At 29.2% G+C, this 17094-nt stretch overlaps 1 protein-coding gene across 2 annotated transcripts; it reads right to left on the bottom strand.

Annotated features, from left to right (window-relative positions):
- Positions 1-51: 51 nt before the first annotated feature.
- On the bottom strand, positions 52-5040 carry LOC111279911 (purple acid phosphatase 15-like). 2 transcript variants are annotated; one of them, XM_089756111.1, is made up of 9 exons: positions 4425-5040; positions 3900-4088; positions 2864-3182; positions 2179-2390; positions 1795-1985; positions 1532-1658; positions 1374-1459; positions 767-884; positions 52-303 (listed from the first exon to the last, which is right to left on the bottom strand). In XM_089756111.1, exons 1-8 carry the CDS (start codon positions 4693-4695, stop codon positions 774-776), a joined length of 1506 nt encoding a protein of 501 aa, XP_089612237.1. In that variant the 5' UTR covers positions 4696-5040; the 3' UTR covers positions 52-303; positions 767-773. The 2 variants fall into 2 exon arrangements, with proteins under 2 accessions (XP_089612237.1, XP_022722712.2); XM_022866977.2 differs by having other exon boundaries at positions 1374-1658; positions 4425-5036.
- Positions 5041-17094: the final 12054 nt, after the last annotated feature.

The following is a 17094-nucleotide window of genomic DNA, read 5'->3' as shown; positions in this document are numbered from 1 at the left end:
ATCTGCCTACCGATGATGTTGTAACATGGCAATTTGTATATGTGTTTGACATTTCGTATATTAATATCATATTTGTTTCATATTTAAAAAATTATCGGATCAAACCCTAATTGTATAAATTAGTCCCAGAAGAATATCCTGGATTACATTTGAATGCATCCCTAAATAACAAAGAATGATTTCCACCAAGCCTGGAAATAGAAACTGTGTTAAGTCAGAGTCATGGACACACCACCCTAAGCCTTTTTCTGAACAATTTGCAACTGTCTGCTCTTTCCTTGAATGATTATGGGACTTTTGCACCTGAGACAGAAACACCCGGCAAATAAATAAGCAAAAAAAACTTCGGGGAAGGGGCAGACTATGAGGTTGAAATAAAGTTAGACGTAAAAAATTATCATTGTTTATTAATGATACTCTGCATTAACTATATTTCATCATAAAATCATAGTTCATAAACCTTGATAAGTGACATTGATTGCAAAGAAATTTTTCGCTAAAATAAAACAGTTAACGCAATTATCAAATTTGAAGGTTTCCCCCTTTCATGGTTTTTGAAAAGGTTTGGTTAAAATAAAGCCACAGTTTTTCTTGTGGAATTGACACTTTCATTTCAATTTGTATTTTTTCATGCATATAAGAAACAAATGTTCCTCGGAAATCTATTTTTTTCATTTCAAGGGTGTGACCACTAAGAACGTGATTTTTGAGATATAATATCATGCCACTTTCACTTTCAGCTGTCAAAATTCAAAAGCTTAATCACCTTTGGGTCAACAGGGGCAACGATCTGGCTGCCTTACAATGTAAATTACATCCGCACCTGCCCAGTAGGAGTCCTGATTACGGTACCAAATCCACAAGGCATGAGTCTGATTTTTCACCTGGAAGCCACATCAAACACTACTTATCAGCTGGCTGACTTCCAAAAATTGCATAACTTCCTGTAGATGCTTCTACATAATTGCTTGGTATTTTTGAAGGTTAGCTAGATTTTAATTGGCTACATGAAACTCTTTTAGTATGTCACCACATAAGAAATTCATGGCTTCCAGTAAAAAATGTAGTGATACAAACTGAACCTTCAACGCTGGTGCTCCAATTTTGTAGGCTTTTCCTTTTAAAAAAGGTTAAACACTTCCTATTTGGAAAATCTGGCTAACTGTTTTTTTCATTTCAAGATGCATGTTTAAAGTTCCATTGACATCTTCCTATTCAGATCTGTGACCTTTTCTAAAGAGTAGCTGTAAAAACAGTGCAGAGCATGGCAATGAGTGCTTGCGCACATGTAATTTAATGTCCATTTGATGTGTGTGTGTGTGTGTGTGTGTGTGTGCATGAGAAAGAGGGAAAGAGAGAGATTGTGTGTCTACCTCAAGAATCCCATAGCCAAAGCTACTGTCTCTATAAGCGCTATATTCAGGCTGTTCGTTCCAGCAGAAATTACCAGTTGCCGGACCTGATGTAAAATTGAATGCGCAGAAGCCACCCATAAATCTGTCTGGGGTGGAAGCAGGATCTGGACAATTACCAGGTTCATCAGCATGCTCAAGTGTCAAGTTCTCTTCATTTCCACCACTGCCAACCGTGATATGAACAGGACCACACGGATCCAGAGTGTAGTCGTATACTCGGTTTGATCTCTCATAGGCATTAACCTGATTCATTGTCAGCAAATTTCTTCTCAACTTGTTTTATTACAGGTAAAACACTTTTCAAAGAATGAAACAAATAAGTCAGGAATAAGAACTAGAAATTTAATTTATTCAAACAATGGAATACTACTGCTCTTACGTGTCCATTGAAAACAATGTCGACGCCATGCGCATATAGTAAGCCTTCCATTTCCACTCTCATACACTCTGCTTCTCTATAATGTTCCTTGTACGTACTGTACCAGGGAGGATGCCAAGCAGCTATCAGCCATGGTGTAACACTTCGGTTGACATTACTCAGGTCGTTTTCCAGCCACTTATACTGATCAGCTGCAACCCAAAGAGCAAGATAGTGTCATTATGAGGTAAGTAAACATGATTGGTGGTGAAAAATAATGTTTGTTTAGAGGACGAGAACAAACAAGTGAGTTAGATGCATGTATAAACCAAGTTCACAAGAAGAAAAGACCATATAGAAAATAAGAAAGGAAAATAAGGAAAAGGTTTGTAGTGATGACTTTACATGATTTATCATATGCAACATATGCACCGAGCATCACAAAATGTATTCCACCAGCATTAAAAGAATAGTACAAAGTGGATCCACTTTCATCGGATGGAAATGCAAATCGAGTAGTGTAAGCAGTGAACATCTGATTATCAGCCTGTTTTTCAATCTCATGATCCCCTTCTATCACCATTGTTGGAACACTAGCTGTTAGAATCTGCATAAACCTGCCAACAAATATTCCACTTTCATTGTTGATTTTATCTCTAATACTATAAAGAAGCTTTAGCATTCCTAAATTCACAGAGAACCACTGAATTTGAAAAGTCAAAAGGTACCTACAAAAGAGGAAGGCTACCTAAATTAAGTTCCATGCTTACCACATGTTTCCTATATCAGGCTTAATGCAGGTTATATTAAAGTAATAGTAAAAAAGTGCCTCTTTTAGAGAAGGTACGAATTATTCTCAACACAACTATATATTAGAGAATTGATAATACAGCTTTGAATTTTGAGTTAAGTTCCAAGAAATTTTGTTATTTGTATGATTAGAAGGACCATACCACTCATATTTTGACTATTTGGCAATCATTTCACCTCTCATAAGCTACTGCTACACAATAATCTTTCAAAAATTTTCAATTTGACAGGATAGAGTGAAGAAAATAATAGGTTATCAAGTAAGATATTGAAGTTTGACCTTCCCCAATAGTCCCAACGAGGCTGATATGTTTCTTCCAAAGGAGAACAAGAGCAACAATCAGACAAAGTTCCATTTGTAAGAAATAAGTCGGCGAAACTTAAATCCCCAACGAACAAAGCAAGATCAGGATGGTTGGCTAGCATGTGACTAATTGTTGTACTTGTGTTATAAGTAAGACCCAAGTCTCCAACCACTGCTACTCTGCTTGGGTAGTCCCCTGGCGTGGAACGCAGTGTCCTAAAATAATGAACATCACTCATTGCTGGTATAGAAGGATCTCCACATTGATATTCATACAGAGTATCAGGATCCAACCCTGCAGAAAGACATGATAGTAATGTGATACTAACTGAAATGATTTAAGATAATGCGCGTTCATCTGCAATCAAATACATACATCTCCCTCCCTTCCACGCATGGACTAATATTACATTAGAAATTGTTTATTTAGTTTGATGCCTATGTTTACTTTCAGGTGAGCAGTTCTTAATATTGCTTGTAGTTGAGAATACAACACCGTGTCTCACCAAATTGTGCATATAATTATCTTGAAATTCAATTTAGATTCAGGGAAACCTGGATGGAAGTTGTTTCTAAACTCATTTACCGCTAACATAATGAACCAAAATGTTGTTGTAACTCAACTGCAACCATCAATAAGCAAAATGTTTGTTCTTTGACTAATAGAGCATTAAGTCTCATTAAGACTGACATAGTTGTTTATGATAGTCAAAATTCAAGCATAGGAACTTTGAATCAATGAATATGCTAATGCAACATGAATCAGCAATCTTCCATAGTTCAATATTTGATGATTAATCATTCAGTCACAGGGAACAGTTGTCCCACCATGGTTCTTTACAAGTGGCTTAAGAAACAGCTATGCATGAGAATCCAGTGAAGACCTTAATGCTTCCTGGTTCATAGAAAGCAAAATAAACAGAACAGAATAGAGTGACTGAAAACCAAACAAATACTCGAAGAGCATAAAAAGTGCATAGCTCTAGCATCAATAGGATGGATTATGGAATACCTGTGACAAGAACACGGTGTATAATTCCAGAAGTGTAGTTTTTGAGTCCATTAGGATATTGTTGATTGTAAACAAAGGAATATCCTGTAGCTTGATAATTCCTGCCAGATCTATATATTCCATACTGAACAACACTTGCTACACTTTGAGGATCCAGTGGTTTTATCTCATCACCAATTTGAAATTCGCCTGAAAAATTTAATTCATAAGCAGAAGTGAACAAATGCCACAATAAAATCTGAGGAAAACAAAGGGCCATAAAAAACCCAAATCGCACAACAAGACATCAGCAGGGAGCATTAAAAAAAAAAGAACAGTTTTCACTCAATGGCACAAGGACTTCAATGACTCTAAGACATTTTGTTTTTTTCCTGTTTTCTGACAATAATTGTTTTTGTTTGGTATCAAAAGTACACTTGTCATGAATCGCCGTAAACTGGTTACAGAAACAAATGAGAAAGCAAAGACCAGATACAAGAATGGATAAAGAACATAATGCAGCTTACAAAAAGGAAAACATAGTACCTGTGATCCAAGTAATCCAAATTGAGCTAGAGTCTGAAGAGAGAGAAAGTGAAATTTGTTCAGGCTGAAAATCTATCTTGGGCTTCAGCAAAGGAGCCTCATTACTTGGCAAGCTAGTAACATTTCCGAGAATGCTATAGTTTACAGGCACAGTTACGGGCTTGAAGGGTCCGTCAAGGGTTGTTGGAAACTGCCCATTAACTACAAATATCAAACTCAGCAGGATCAAGCAATGTAGTAGCCTCTTTAAAAACACCATAGCCAAAACCATTACTGGGTTTTTGCTTGCATGGAAGAAGAAGAGGTTAATAACTACAAATAAGAACGGTACGAGGGAGTGGCAAAGGGTTTTAGTAAGTCACTGGAAAACAGAGAGTAATCCAAGAAAGGAGCTAAATTATTTTATATACATAGGTGCAGTGCAAAGATAAAGATAAATCAGTTTATAAACAGGAGATAATCATGATTCTAAGATTTCAACTTTGATTCAACTTCGAATTGTTAGTAATCCTTATCATATCTTTGCCAGGAGCAAGATTTTTTTTTTTTTTTGGCATTTTGGAGCAGTTCACCGGTAGTTAAATGGAAGACTTTTTTACATCGCTGTTTCAACGATGCAAGGACTCCCATCTTCTTTTCGGTTTAATCATTATTTGACTATCACTACGCCCGTGAGCTTTGAGGACGACATATTAACGAGGTTTAGTTTCATTTGTTTCGTACGGATGATATTAGGTAAGTCTAAAGTTAAAATTTAATATATAATGTAATTAATTAATTATAATTTAATATTTTATAGGGTCTGTCAATAAATTATGTAAAGTTTATAATTTTAGGTGGTGAATTTTTATTTTTTTTTATTGTAATTGGTTAACTGTAATATTATAATAAAACAACTGTAAATGAAATATTTTGTTATAATCTTTATGGTCGGACCTTTTTGTTAAAAATATATATATATAAATTATTTTTTATTTTATTTTATATTTTAAAAAAATTATGTATTACTCTAGATAACATCTGTTTATATAAATATATTTAACTTGTGATTATTGGACAAATTGCATCATGATTAAATTATGTAAATTTGAAATTAATTCAAATTATTTCGGATAAAATTATTTGGATTATATAAATTTAAAAAAATTTTGAATTTAAATAATTAATTTTTAAAATTATATTAATTTAAATTCAAGTCGATTTTTTATAATTGTTCATATTTGAGTTAAATAGGTTAAATTAAGTAAAGTTTAAGTTCAAATTCAACTATATATACCTAACTCTTACCCAAAAGTTAATATAGATAGATTTGATATTGTCCAAGCTCCTATCCCATACTTTTTCCATTAAAATTAAGGTCTTACATGATTTTACTTGTTTTCCCTCAATTCTAATTACTTTGATGTGTACCACAAAATATTTTTTTTTTTTGGATTGAACACAAAATTCTAATTTTTTTTATCATGAATTTTTACACTTATAAATTGACCTTGATAACAAATTTATAGACATAACCTTACCTAGTTTTCTATTCTAAAATTGAATGCCTATCATTTTTTTTTATGAAGACCATATTTTAAAAAACTAATTTCAATAAAAACAATTTTAAAAGGATAATTACAACTAAATATTTTATTGGAAATTATACGAACATACTTATCTTTGTGCAACTTCTTTTTTAATATTTTTAATACTTAATTATTAAAAAATAAAAATTAAAAGTTTAATATTTTATTAATTTGTTATTATAATAATAAGTATGTAAATATATAAATATAATAGTCTATCAACTTTTTGTTCCTACATATTTATTAAATTAGTTAACTTCTTTGCCCATCATTAATTAATTAATTAATTAATTAATTAATTAATTAAAAATGACTTTCTTAATGACCAAAAAGCTGACAAATCAGCATGGATGATGTTACTCTTTAATGAAAATGAAAAAGGTTACTGACTGCTTTAGCTGACCTAACTCTTTTGTAGGTTGAAAGTGAATGCCAATAAATTGTCATTTGCACCTAAACTTTGGACTTTCTTATGCTTTATGTTGTATTATTCAATGAGAGATTAAACTTTAATTTAAAAATTTTAAGTTTTAATTTGTAAAATTCTCTATAGCCATTACCAATTCAAGACCTATCTAAAAAAAAAAAATCAATATTTTTCGATTGTAAATATTTGAGCAAATTATTTCGTGAATATCTTTAAAATAAAACAATTGTTATCGAGTATTAAATTTTATTTAAGTTTTTATTATAATTTAATATCTCACAATCTCAAATATATATAATTTTTTTTATAAGATATGCAGTTTGAAAGTAAAAATATAATCATTATTTTAAAATCGTTTAAGTATTAAATGTTTATTAATACACAAGGGACTCAATTGTGAAGAATTAAAAATTTTAGGGTATGGAAATAGAATACAAGGAGTGAAATATTATTGTTCTTCAATTTATACTTTTAGCAAATTAATTAATAGTGAAATCTTTTAGCAAATTTTTTTTTTGGGGTACGATTTATTATTTATATATTTTTGGCCATTATTTATATTTATTAATTACTATTTCTTTTAACTGTGTTAATTAATAGGATATAAGAACTAGTAAAAGCGTGACATGTGTCTTATTTTGGAATGCTTGAATATAAATACGTTAATCAAACTTTCATGTGAAGGCCATTTTCTTTTCAGAATGACTGTCTTAAAGGCTTTATTTGATGAATTGAATGGTTAATGAGGGGAAGCTGGTTGTTTCCGTGAACAAACAGTTCAATCATACCAACATGTGAGCAACACACTCACACTCATCAGTGTGGCAAAAGTTGACCCGTCTCAGAAAACATGTCCAATTAATTATTATTAAGAGTTTATATTTAATGTATTTTTAATACATAAATGTTTTATAATTTATATTGTTAATGAATTATATAGTAATTTTTATAAAATTTAATTTTAAATTTTTAAAAAATAAATTTATTTAATTTTAAAAATATATTTAAAATTAATTTCTTAATGACGTGCCATTACGTGATTTATTGACAATATATAATATCATAAACGACATTGCATCAAATATAAAAGTTCCCGTCAAGATAAAAAATTTCTAAATTTTTTACTTATTCAATTTATTTATTGTTGAGATTAATATTAATTTTATAAATTGTCATTACCTTAATAAAAAGAGCATTTTTAATAATAAACATTTTAAAGACTCATTTTGATAATTGAATGAGAAATTAATGATTGAATATTAGTTTAGCTATATGAATTGAAAAAAATATATTCAAAAGTATTCATATCAAATTATTGTTTAACGTTTTCAAAATATGAAATGATAATTATAAAATTTTTAGTAATTATGATTGAATGCAGAAATTTTAATTTTTTATTATTATTATCATTATTGTTGGTATTATATTTTTTATAATTTAATATATTTAAACTTAGCTTCTAAACGACATTTATTTAAATGAAACGACATTAAAATTTTTAAATGCAAGCAATTATGACTTTTTTTAATTAAATGCCTTAATTGAATATATTCAATTTCTAAATACAAGTAATTATGATATTTTTTATAACCAAATACTGTAATAGAGTATTTTCATTTCTTAAATTCAAGCAATTACGACATTTCTTCTATTTAAATGCCATTATTGAGTATATTTTATATTTATATGCAAGCAATTACGGTGTTTCTTTTAATTAAATGATGTAATTGAATATAGTTAATTTTTAAAATTTCACATCAATTATTGTATTTTTTTATATAAACACAATAATTGGTACAATTTTAATTTTATAAAAAAATATAAATCCTTCGTTCATTTGATGATAAAGGCATCATTTGTCTTGTTTATTTTTTTAAATAAAATTGAAAGTTTTTTTTTATAGTTGTTAAAGATATTACGGTAAAAATATATAATTTAATAAACATAAATTCCCGTAAAATCAAATAAAGGAATTTAAAAATGAAATATCTTGAAAATGACTATTTGCCCTTGAAATCTAACAGTCCACAAATCAAACTCCCCCTAAAGTTTTTACAGATTGATAGAATTTGAAAAGTTGTGCTTATATAGCTCACAGTACGTTAATTTAGGAATAGCCAATGTAGTCTCAATCTTATTATATAAATATTCCTGATTGCCTTGTATCTCAGGTATTATAACAACATCCAAAGTAGTGCTAACAATGAACCCAGCATTGATATGCAAATTGATAAACAAAAGCAAAATTGCAGCGTTTAATCATGAATTTTTAAATTTTAAATATCAAAATGAAAATTTGATTATAATTTAAATATCGCAAGTGTAAATTTTTTGGGCCAAAATACCTGGTGTAATTGATCCTAGTTTTAACCAACTTCTTGAATTTACATGATCAAAAGCCCAAATCTGGGTCCCATCCAAGAATTAGGCCTCTTTACAGATAACACAAGCACAAAACCCAAACAAAGGCCCATCTAGTAAATTTAACTCGAATTTATTTAATTTTTAAAATTAATTTTAATATTTTAATTTGAGTTAATTAAATTAGATTAATTAGATTAAATTAAATTAAATTCATTTAAATTTGTCATTTATCGTCTTTGAATTAATTTACATAATTTAAAATTCAACTTAATTTAATCTAAATTGATTTAATTTTTATGTTTGATTTAAATAATTTAATTTGAATTAATTTGAACACAATAATTAAATTAATATTTTTTAAATTTATCTAAAATTAATTATTTTTGAATCATTTTCAAATCAAAATTCCAATATTTAGACTTAAAAGCCCAATAAATCCAATAAAAATCCAAATCGATTTTTCAAAGCCTTAAACTCTAATTTTAGGTACAAATTAAACTTTTAAATTTAATTTAATTTTTATCTTTATTTCTATTTTTCAAAATTAATTGAATGAACTAAAAGTTAAAAAAAAAGAAATACAAAAAAAACAACAAATATTAGTAAGCGAGAGAACAGCGGGTAGTGGCCGGCAAGCAATTGCCCAAACTACTACCCTGCTGTCAGTGTTGCGGGGGAACAGGCAGCCACAAAAAGGCCAAAATTTTCAATTTGCAGAGAGCTTGTCTTGGTCTCTTAGTTGTGAAAAAAATGAAGAAGAGGAATACACAGTAAAAGGGGTTTTTAAAGCATCCATTTTTTTTTTTGAAAGCCCCGAGCCCCCACCAAGCCATGCACCAGTACCAGAAACCCCCACAAGCACTGCACCCTCGCCAGCACCCGACAACTGGGAGAACCAGCCCTTTCCAAACGATAGCACCTCCATTGCCCTGGCTTGGACCCAGCTGAAGCCCCTCACTAGCCTTGCCCAGTACTGTCCCCGGCCTTCGCCCAAACGAATCACGACCAAAAGACCAGCTCTTGCTCGCCTCACCTCATCAGTCCCTTCCCCCCAGCACCAGCCTCTGTAGCCCACGCACCAGAACCAGAAACCCCAGGAACCGGCACTGTCCACCCCCCTCGATTTGTATTTAATATATTATTGATGTATAAATGCTATACAATATTAACAATGACACTTCAAAAAATTTAATTTTAAAATTATAAAAAATAAATGCACTTAATTTTAAATATATAAAATTAATATTTTAATGATATGTCATTATGTAATTTATTGATAATATATTACATTGTATAGTGATAATATATTAAATATAACGTTTTAAAATTATTAAATGATAATTATAAAATTTTTAATAATTAGATTGAATGCAAAAATTTTAATTTTTTATTACTATTAGTATTGTTTTCTTTTTATAATTTAATATATTTAAATTAATCTCTTAAAGTTCATAAAGTTTAGAAAATTGTATTTATATAGATTAAAATACGTTAATTTAGGAATACTTAATATAATCTCATTTTTATTTTATAAATATTTCTGATTGCCTTGTATCTCAGGCATTATAGCAACATCCAAAGTAGTGCTAACAAGGAACCCAGCATTGATTGGCAAAATTGCATTGTTTAATCATGAATTTTTAGACTTTAGATATCAAATCGAAAATTCGTTTATAATTCAAATATCACGTGTAAATTTTTTGGGCCAAAATTCCTCTTGTGCAATTGATCTTAGTTTTAACCAACTTCTTGAATGTGTAGGATCAAAAGCCCAAATCTTGGTTTTAATGTTGGAGTTAGTCATATATAAGTTTTAACTATTGTACAGACAACACAAGCTGAAAACCCAAACGAAGGCCCATCTAGTAAATACCCTCTTTTGTGCGTTCTCAAATAATATATATTATATTTGATGCACTTACATAATGTTTTAAAATCACATATAGTCCCACTGAGCAAATTTTTAAAAATTAAAAATTTAAAAGCATAACTAATAAAAATTGACATAATTCATTTTAAATTATTTTTTAATTTTAAAATTTACTCATTCAAGTATATATACTCGATATATTAAATATAAACTCTTAAATAATTCTCATAAAACAAAAGAGAGAAAATAGCAAAAAAAAAGAAAGAAACTTTTAATTGGATAACTTTGAGATCTGTTAAATTTTTCCTAAACTTTCCTAAACCAATTTAAATTCAATCAACATAAAAATATATGCTATTAGGGGGTTTTTAAATTTGGAGAAGGCCCTTGCTCTAACTATTGTCCATCACTGAGAATGATTAATTTTTTTTACAATTTTATCTTTTTTTTTTTCATAGAAACCAAATATGATATATAATAATTATCATTTAATTTTATCTATTATCCCATGCACTAAACATAGATTGGAACTTGGTTGTGTTTGGTTTTTTTCTCACCCTATGAGGAGTTGATTTGGGGTGGGAGTGCCACCTAACTCTAGAGTTGCTTGATCTAGCTGGTTATTTCTGTTTTAAAATGTTACTTTGGGGTGCAATGACTTAGTGGATTCATGGATGGCTAAAGCCATTTACTCATTGGAAGTTGAGGCAGTCATTGTAAGAAGTCAGAGATGCTTTCAATTTAGGATGCAGTGAATAAAAGCTTGCTAAGATTGAGTGACCATATGCTTACATGATCGAGTTTCTACAATATTATGGTGGAGTATTTGGAGCTTTTTCTTCATAAGTTACATATAAGTACAAATGCTTCTAATAGCATCTTGGCCAGGATTACTGTTGCGAAAAAAAAAAAAAAAACATTGCATGTAATGAAACTCAAATTACTAGGGGTCCTAAATGCTTGTTTTCATTCATAGGCATGCTACAACATTTGATTTATCATGTTAGATAAGTGACTATTCATAAACACTAACTTAGTTGATAAATTTACTTAAAAATCAAATGAAAATTAAAATAATAAAATATAATTAAAGGATATTTTTGTCTTTTAATTTTCAAAAAACTACATATACATCTTACATCATAACTTTTTTTCAACTCACTTTTTTTTTTCAATTTTCACTGTAGAGATAAAATATGTCATGACTTGAGAACATGTTTACGCTAGAAAAGAAAGTTGATATATACAACTTGTTCTAAGTTCTAGACACCTAATTTATGAAACCTCTATATAGAATTTCATAGTATTTTTTATTTGGTCTAAAAATTGCACGATTGGAAACTTTAGATGAATTAACAATCTTCTTATTTCAACTATAAGATTTTTTTTTTTTTTTTAATTTTGACTACGAATCAATTTTGATATCCAATTTATCACTTCATCCAACCAGATAAGTTATCATTTGGTCTAAGCAATTTAACCTTATGCTTAGCGATTATTTGATCCATTAATTGTTAATCAGATTTAGGGTGATATCAAAAAATTTATAAAAAATAAAATGCTTAAATAAAAAAAGGTCTCTGAACGATTTAATTTCTTGTCAACAGAATGGTCTGATGTTGTTGTAGAGCCATGGATGTTAGTGGTTCTTTCCAACCTACTGATCAGTGTTTTTCATTTTGAGTAGGAACAGGTAACATAATTCTGACGCCCACTTCCGCTCTCGGCTCTCTTGTAGATAAAGATGTACGGACGTGGATTTATGTTGTTGAGTACGTGTTACAGATACCTTCAAAGATTGCAAAACAAAAAAAAAAAAAAAAGAAGGAAAATTTTCTGCTGAATACTTAAGAATTTTTTTTTTTTACTTTCTTTACCGCCGTTAAAATTAACGAATTTGTCGATAATTTTTATATATATATATGTTATATATCCAAAATATTAAATTTAAATAATTTATTAAACGAAATTATTTGACAACGGATTAAAATTTATTAAGCACGTGTATTTGGAACTGACTTAATTTTAAAAAGAAAAGAAAAATTATAATTTAATATATTTGAAGTCAAAATTTGTGTAAAATTTTCAATTAGAGCTAAATCCTTGACATTCTCAAATTAAAAAAAAAAAGTTAAAATTATATAAGCATGATCTAAAAAAAATTTTTTTTAGGCGTCAATTAGAGACATGCCACATATAAGTATTTAGACGCTTTGGATGAATATTATACACTTACCAAGACTAAAACAATTCTCATTTAAATCTTAATACTAGTTAACTTATTTAAAAATAAATAATGAAATAAAATTAAAAAGAAATTAGGAAAATCTAAAGCAGTTTCCTACATCATCATCTTGTCGTAACGATTTTGGAACCGTCAGACATAAAGGGTTTTAAAATTGAGAAAAATAAAAGGGAGTCACCACAAATCTATTTTAGGGTGTGATTAGTTACCAAAAAATGTATCTTTTTAATAAAACTTTAAAAGCGGGTTTATAATTTATCAAAAAAATAAATTTCGGTCTACGAAAATCAGGTTGGGTTCCGGAGTCGATTATGTGTGGGGAAGGATTAGCACCACACAATGCCCATAAATTGATACCATTTAATCATGCGCTATTTTCGATGTTGGATGAAATGGTTTTAATTCGGAATTTAACATTAATTCCTTCACTTTAAAAAATAAATTTTGGTTAAAATTCTTTTTTAGGAATTTAAAAAAATCTTTAAGTTAAAAAATTATCTTAAAATTCTCCAACATCTAGGTAAAACTTAGGATAACTCTTTTCGCTTAAGATTTAATATGATATTCCTTAAAATAAAAAATAAAACTTATTATGGAAGATAATTATTGGTGACTCTCTAACATCTAGGCAGAGTACCAATAATTATTTTCTTCGAAATGTTATTTTGATTTTATTTTGTAATATCAAAATTTTAAAATATGTATTTTTTGTAGAACATTTTATAAAATAAATGATGCCAGGGTCAGGCAGCAAGTAAAAATTAGAGATAGAGAAGTGCAACACGAATAACATGATGATGTATGTATGTTAATGGATATTATGTAAGATGAAATGCAATTTTAAAGTTGGGTTTTTAAGTATAATAAGACCACCTCGACTCTCCAACATCTAGGTAAAGCTTAGGTGCGACTATTTATATTTAAGATCCCATTTTATTAATACTTTTTATTTAATAATCCCGTTATTAATGTGAATTAAGAACTCGCGTGAAAAAACTTAATGAAATACTAAATACCCCATCATCTAGGCGACATTCGAGAACAAATTACTCCACATGAGATTTTCACATGTGTCCTTAGGATTTTCAAAATAGATTTGGGGTTTTAGGGGTTTTGGAGTTTGTACAATTTTTTTTGGTGATGGTTCGGAGTTGTGTGCCAAATTTGGGATTTTTGGATTTGAATTTTGAGGTTTTTGAATTTTAGGGTTTGACATTTCAGATTTTAGGGATAGGTTTTTGAGTTTTAGATTTTGGGGTTTAGGGTTTGAGATTTGGGGTTTTGATTTTAGGGTTTGAGATTTGAAGCTTTGGTTTTAGGGTTTAAAGGATTTACGGTTTAATTTTAACGTTTGAAGGTTTGGAGTTTTAATTTTAAGGTTTGAGATTTGGGGTTTTGATTAAGGGTTTGTAGGGTTTAGGGTTTTGATTTTAGGATTTGAAGGTTTGGAGTTTTAATTTTAAGGTTTAAAGGTTTGGGGTTTCATTTTATGGTTTGAAGGTTTAGAGATTCGTTGGGGTGTTTGGGGTGTTTGGGGTTTGATTTTAGGGTTTTAATTTTAGGGTTTTGAAATTTAGGGTTTAAAGAAAACGCGAACATCTCTGAAAATCTATAACATCTAGGCAGATTTTCGAAGTAAGTTCGATTTTATAATTTTTGAAAATTAATTAAAATTTTTTAATATATTTCTTTTTTATGAAAAGTTATTATTAAAGAAATTATTAATTTATGATTATTATTATTATTATTATTATTATCTTTTTTTACTTTTTTTATTAATTTTTTTTAAAAAATTTTTTAATAATTTTTTTTTATAATTCCCCAACATCTAGGCGAAATTATCCATTCAACATCTAGGCAGGAAAAATAAAATACAATAAATATTCAATTTTATTTTATTTTTAAATTATTATTATTTTAGCATTTTAAATATTTTTAATTATTAGTTATTCTCCTATTTTATTTTCATTTTATTATTATTAAAAATAATCAAATATTTATTCTAATAAATTTAATAATTTATCATGCATGAATATAAAAAAATACTCAAAATAACAAAAATAATAATATATAAAAAAAATTTTTTTTACCTGAACCGAATCGATCGATGGTGGTTTAGATGGACCGAGAAGGGTTCGATTCAACTTACAATTCGGTTAAGTCGGTTGAGGAACGGTTCAATCAGGTCTGATCAAACCGGTTCAAAGTTGCTGAAGAGTCGGGTTGGCAGGTCAGTTGCGCGGATCTAGAGTTGAGTCCGGGTCTACTTGCGGATCCTCTTATGTTTGAAACAACGTCGTTTGGTCATATGCTCAAAACGACGTCATTTTGCTCCTATGTTTTCTATAAAAGTCAATTTTTTTTAATTCATTTCACCCTTTTCTCAAAAAAAAATAATATTTCACCTAAAAAGAATCCTTTCTGGCTTCTGCTAGAATTCGACGTCGGACCACCACACCGGTCGTCGCCTGAGTCATCGCCGACGGTAGCCGTCGGTGGTCGCGGGTTGCGAAAAAATGCCAAAATACTCCCAAATATTCACCTCAACGTCCTCTTTCTAGATCTGACGTCTGTTTTACCAGAAATAGCCCCAATCGGCATAAATCGGGGCTTGAAGTTTTCTACCTTTTTTTTTTTTTTAAAGAGACTGATCTGATTTTTTTTTTTTTTGCTTTTGCAAGTAGGGTAGCGTTGGGTTCCTCCCTGTGGGGAGGACTATGTTTGTCCCTTTTTTGTTTTTGTTTTTTTCTTTATTTGGGTATTTGGGTATGGTTGGTGTGGGTTCTATTTGAGGTTGTTGAAGAAGAGGTTTCGTATAAGCTTGGGGGTTTCTAGTATTCGAGTGGAATGAATGGGCTCCTAGTATTCGAGAGAGAAAGAGATCCCAATGGGAAAAAGCTGAAGGTTTTTAAGGAGCTTCAAAAGGGGAACATGTGGTGGCTGTAGGGTAGCTATAGGTGGACTGGGGTAGGTTTAGAAGTGGGCTGTAGGGTGGCTGGTTTGGGGCGGTAACGGCACCGTTCACCAGCCACCCTACTTTTTGTTTTTTTTTTCCCATTTTCTCTTTTTTTTTAATTAATATTTTTTAAATATATTATTATTATTATTATTAATTATAAAAGACCCGAAAAAAATCCGGTGTCTACACATCTAAAAAAATAGAACATGGTTAGCACCTTAAAATTTTATGTTTGGTCAAATCTTCCATTTCATTTTTTATTTATTATTAAAATATTAAAAAGATTTTTATATTAATAATTTAAATATTTTAAAATATATTTTAAATTAAATTAACAATATTGTTTAACGAGAACAAAATAAGCAATTAACCTTAATAAAAACTTTTAAATATTTTGTTCAAGAGTTGATTGAGTTGAAACTAACAAATGGTCCGACACATAGACGAGTCTAATAACAAGCTATTATAGAAACATTTACATTATTTTATATAGTCAATGTTCAATTTATGGTGACAAATTATAACGATGATTAATATTATGAATGGTCTTTAAATTACAAAAAAATATTTAATATGCTGCTTGAATTTGGAACATTTCTAATATAGCACCTAAAATATAATAAATTTTAAAAATAATAACGTCCTAATCGTGTTATTTGCAAGGAGTAATTGTGGAGCTGCAAAAATAATTGGCTTTCTTAATTCTCTAAAAATATATTATTTGAAAAAAAAAAAAAAAGGTGTCCATGAACTAAGAGGAGCCGACCGTGGTTGACATATAGAAATCTTAGGTTTGGTGGGCTCTGCATTTCATTTTTATTTATAATTAAAATATTAAAAATATATTTATACTAATCTTTTAATGTTTTTAAATATATTCTAAAATAAAATTAAAAAATAAATTATTTTATAATATAATAACACAATCAGAACTAGACTTAAAAGACTTTGACAAGTCAAGGTCCTTGCGTAGACTCTGTTTGGTTTCCTTTCCTTTTTACAAAAAAGGAGTGTTAATGTCTTTCGTTGTCTTCTCTCATCGAAGGTAAATTTCGGGAATTGAAACTTGAATAAACTAATTTATTACTAGGATCACACTAAGATCACACTTTCTTGAAAGTGGCCGACATACTTATAGAAAATTTTGCAATGAGATAAAGTAAGTGCCTTTGCGTGTAAAACATATAGAGAAGGTAATCCCGATTCTACCCGACCCGATATATATAAAAATTTTATT

The sequence above is a fragment of the Durio zibethinus genome, chromosome 27, assembly GCF_047325235.1.
Source record: "Durio zibethinus cultivar Kanyao isolate XHJ-2024 chromosome 27, ASM4732523v1, whole genome shotgun sequence".
Classification (NCBI taxonomy): Eukaryota; Viridiplantae; Streptophyta; class Magnoliopsida; order Malvales; family Malvaceae; genus Durio; species Durio zibethinus.
This window is presented reverse-complemented; position numbering and strand designations above follow the sequence as displayed.

Coding starts and splice junctions, on each gene's coding strand:
- LOC111279911 (XM_022866977.2), bottom strand. CDS start 4,695: ATGGTTTTGGCTATGGTGTTTTTAAAGAGGCTACTACATTGCTTGATC. Junction 3,183..3,899: donor ACACCGTGTTCTTGTCACAG/GTATTCCATAAT, acceptor GTCTTTCTGCAG/GGTTGGATCCTGATACTCTG. Junction 885..1,373: donor TTGGCTATGGGATTCTTGAG/GTAGACACACAA, acceptor TGTGGCTTCCAG/GTGAAAAATCAGACTCATGC.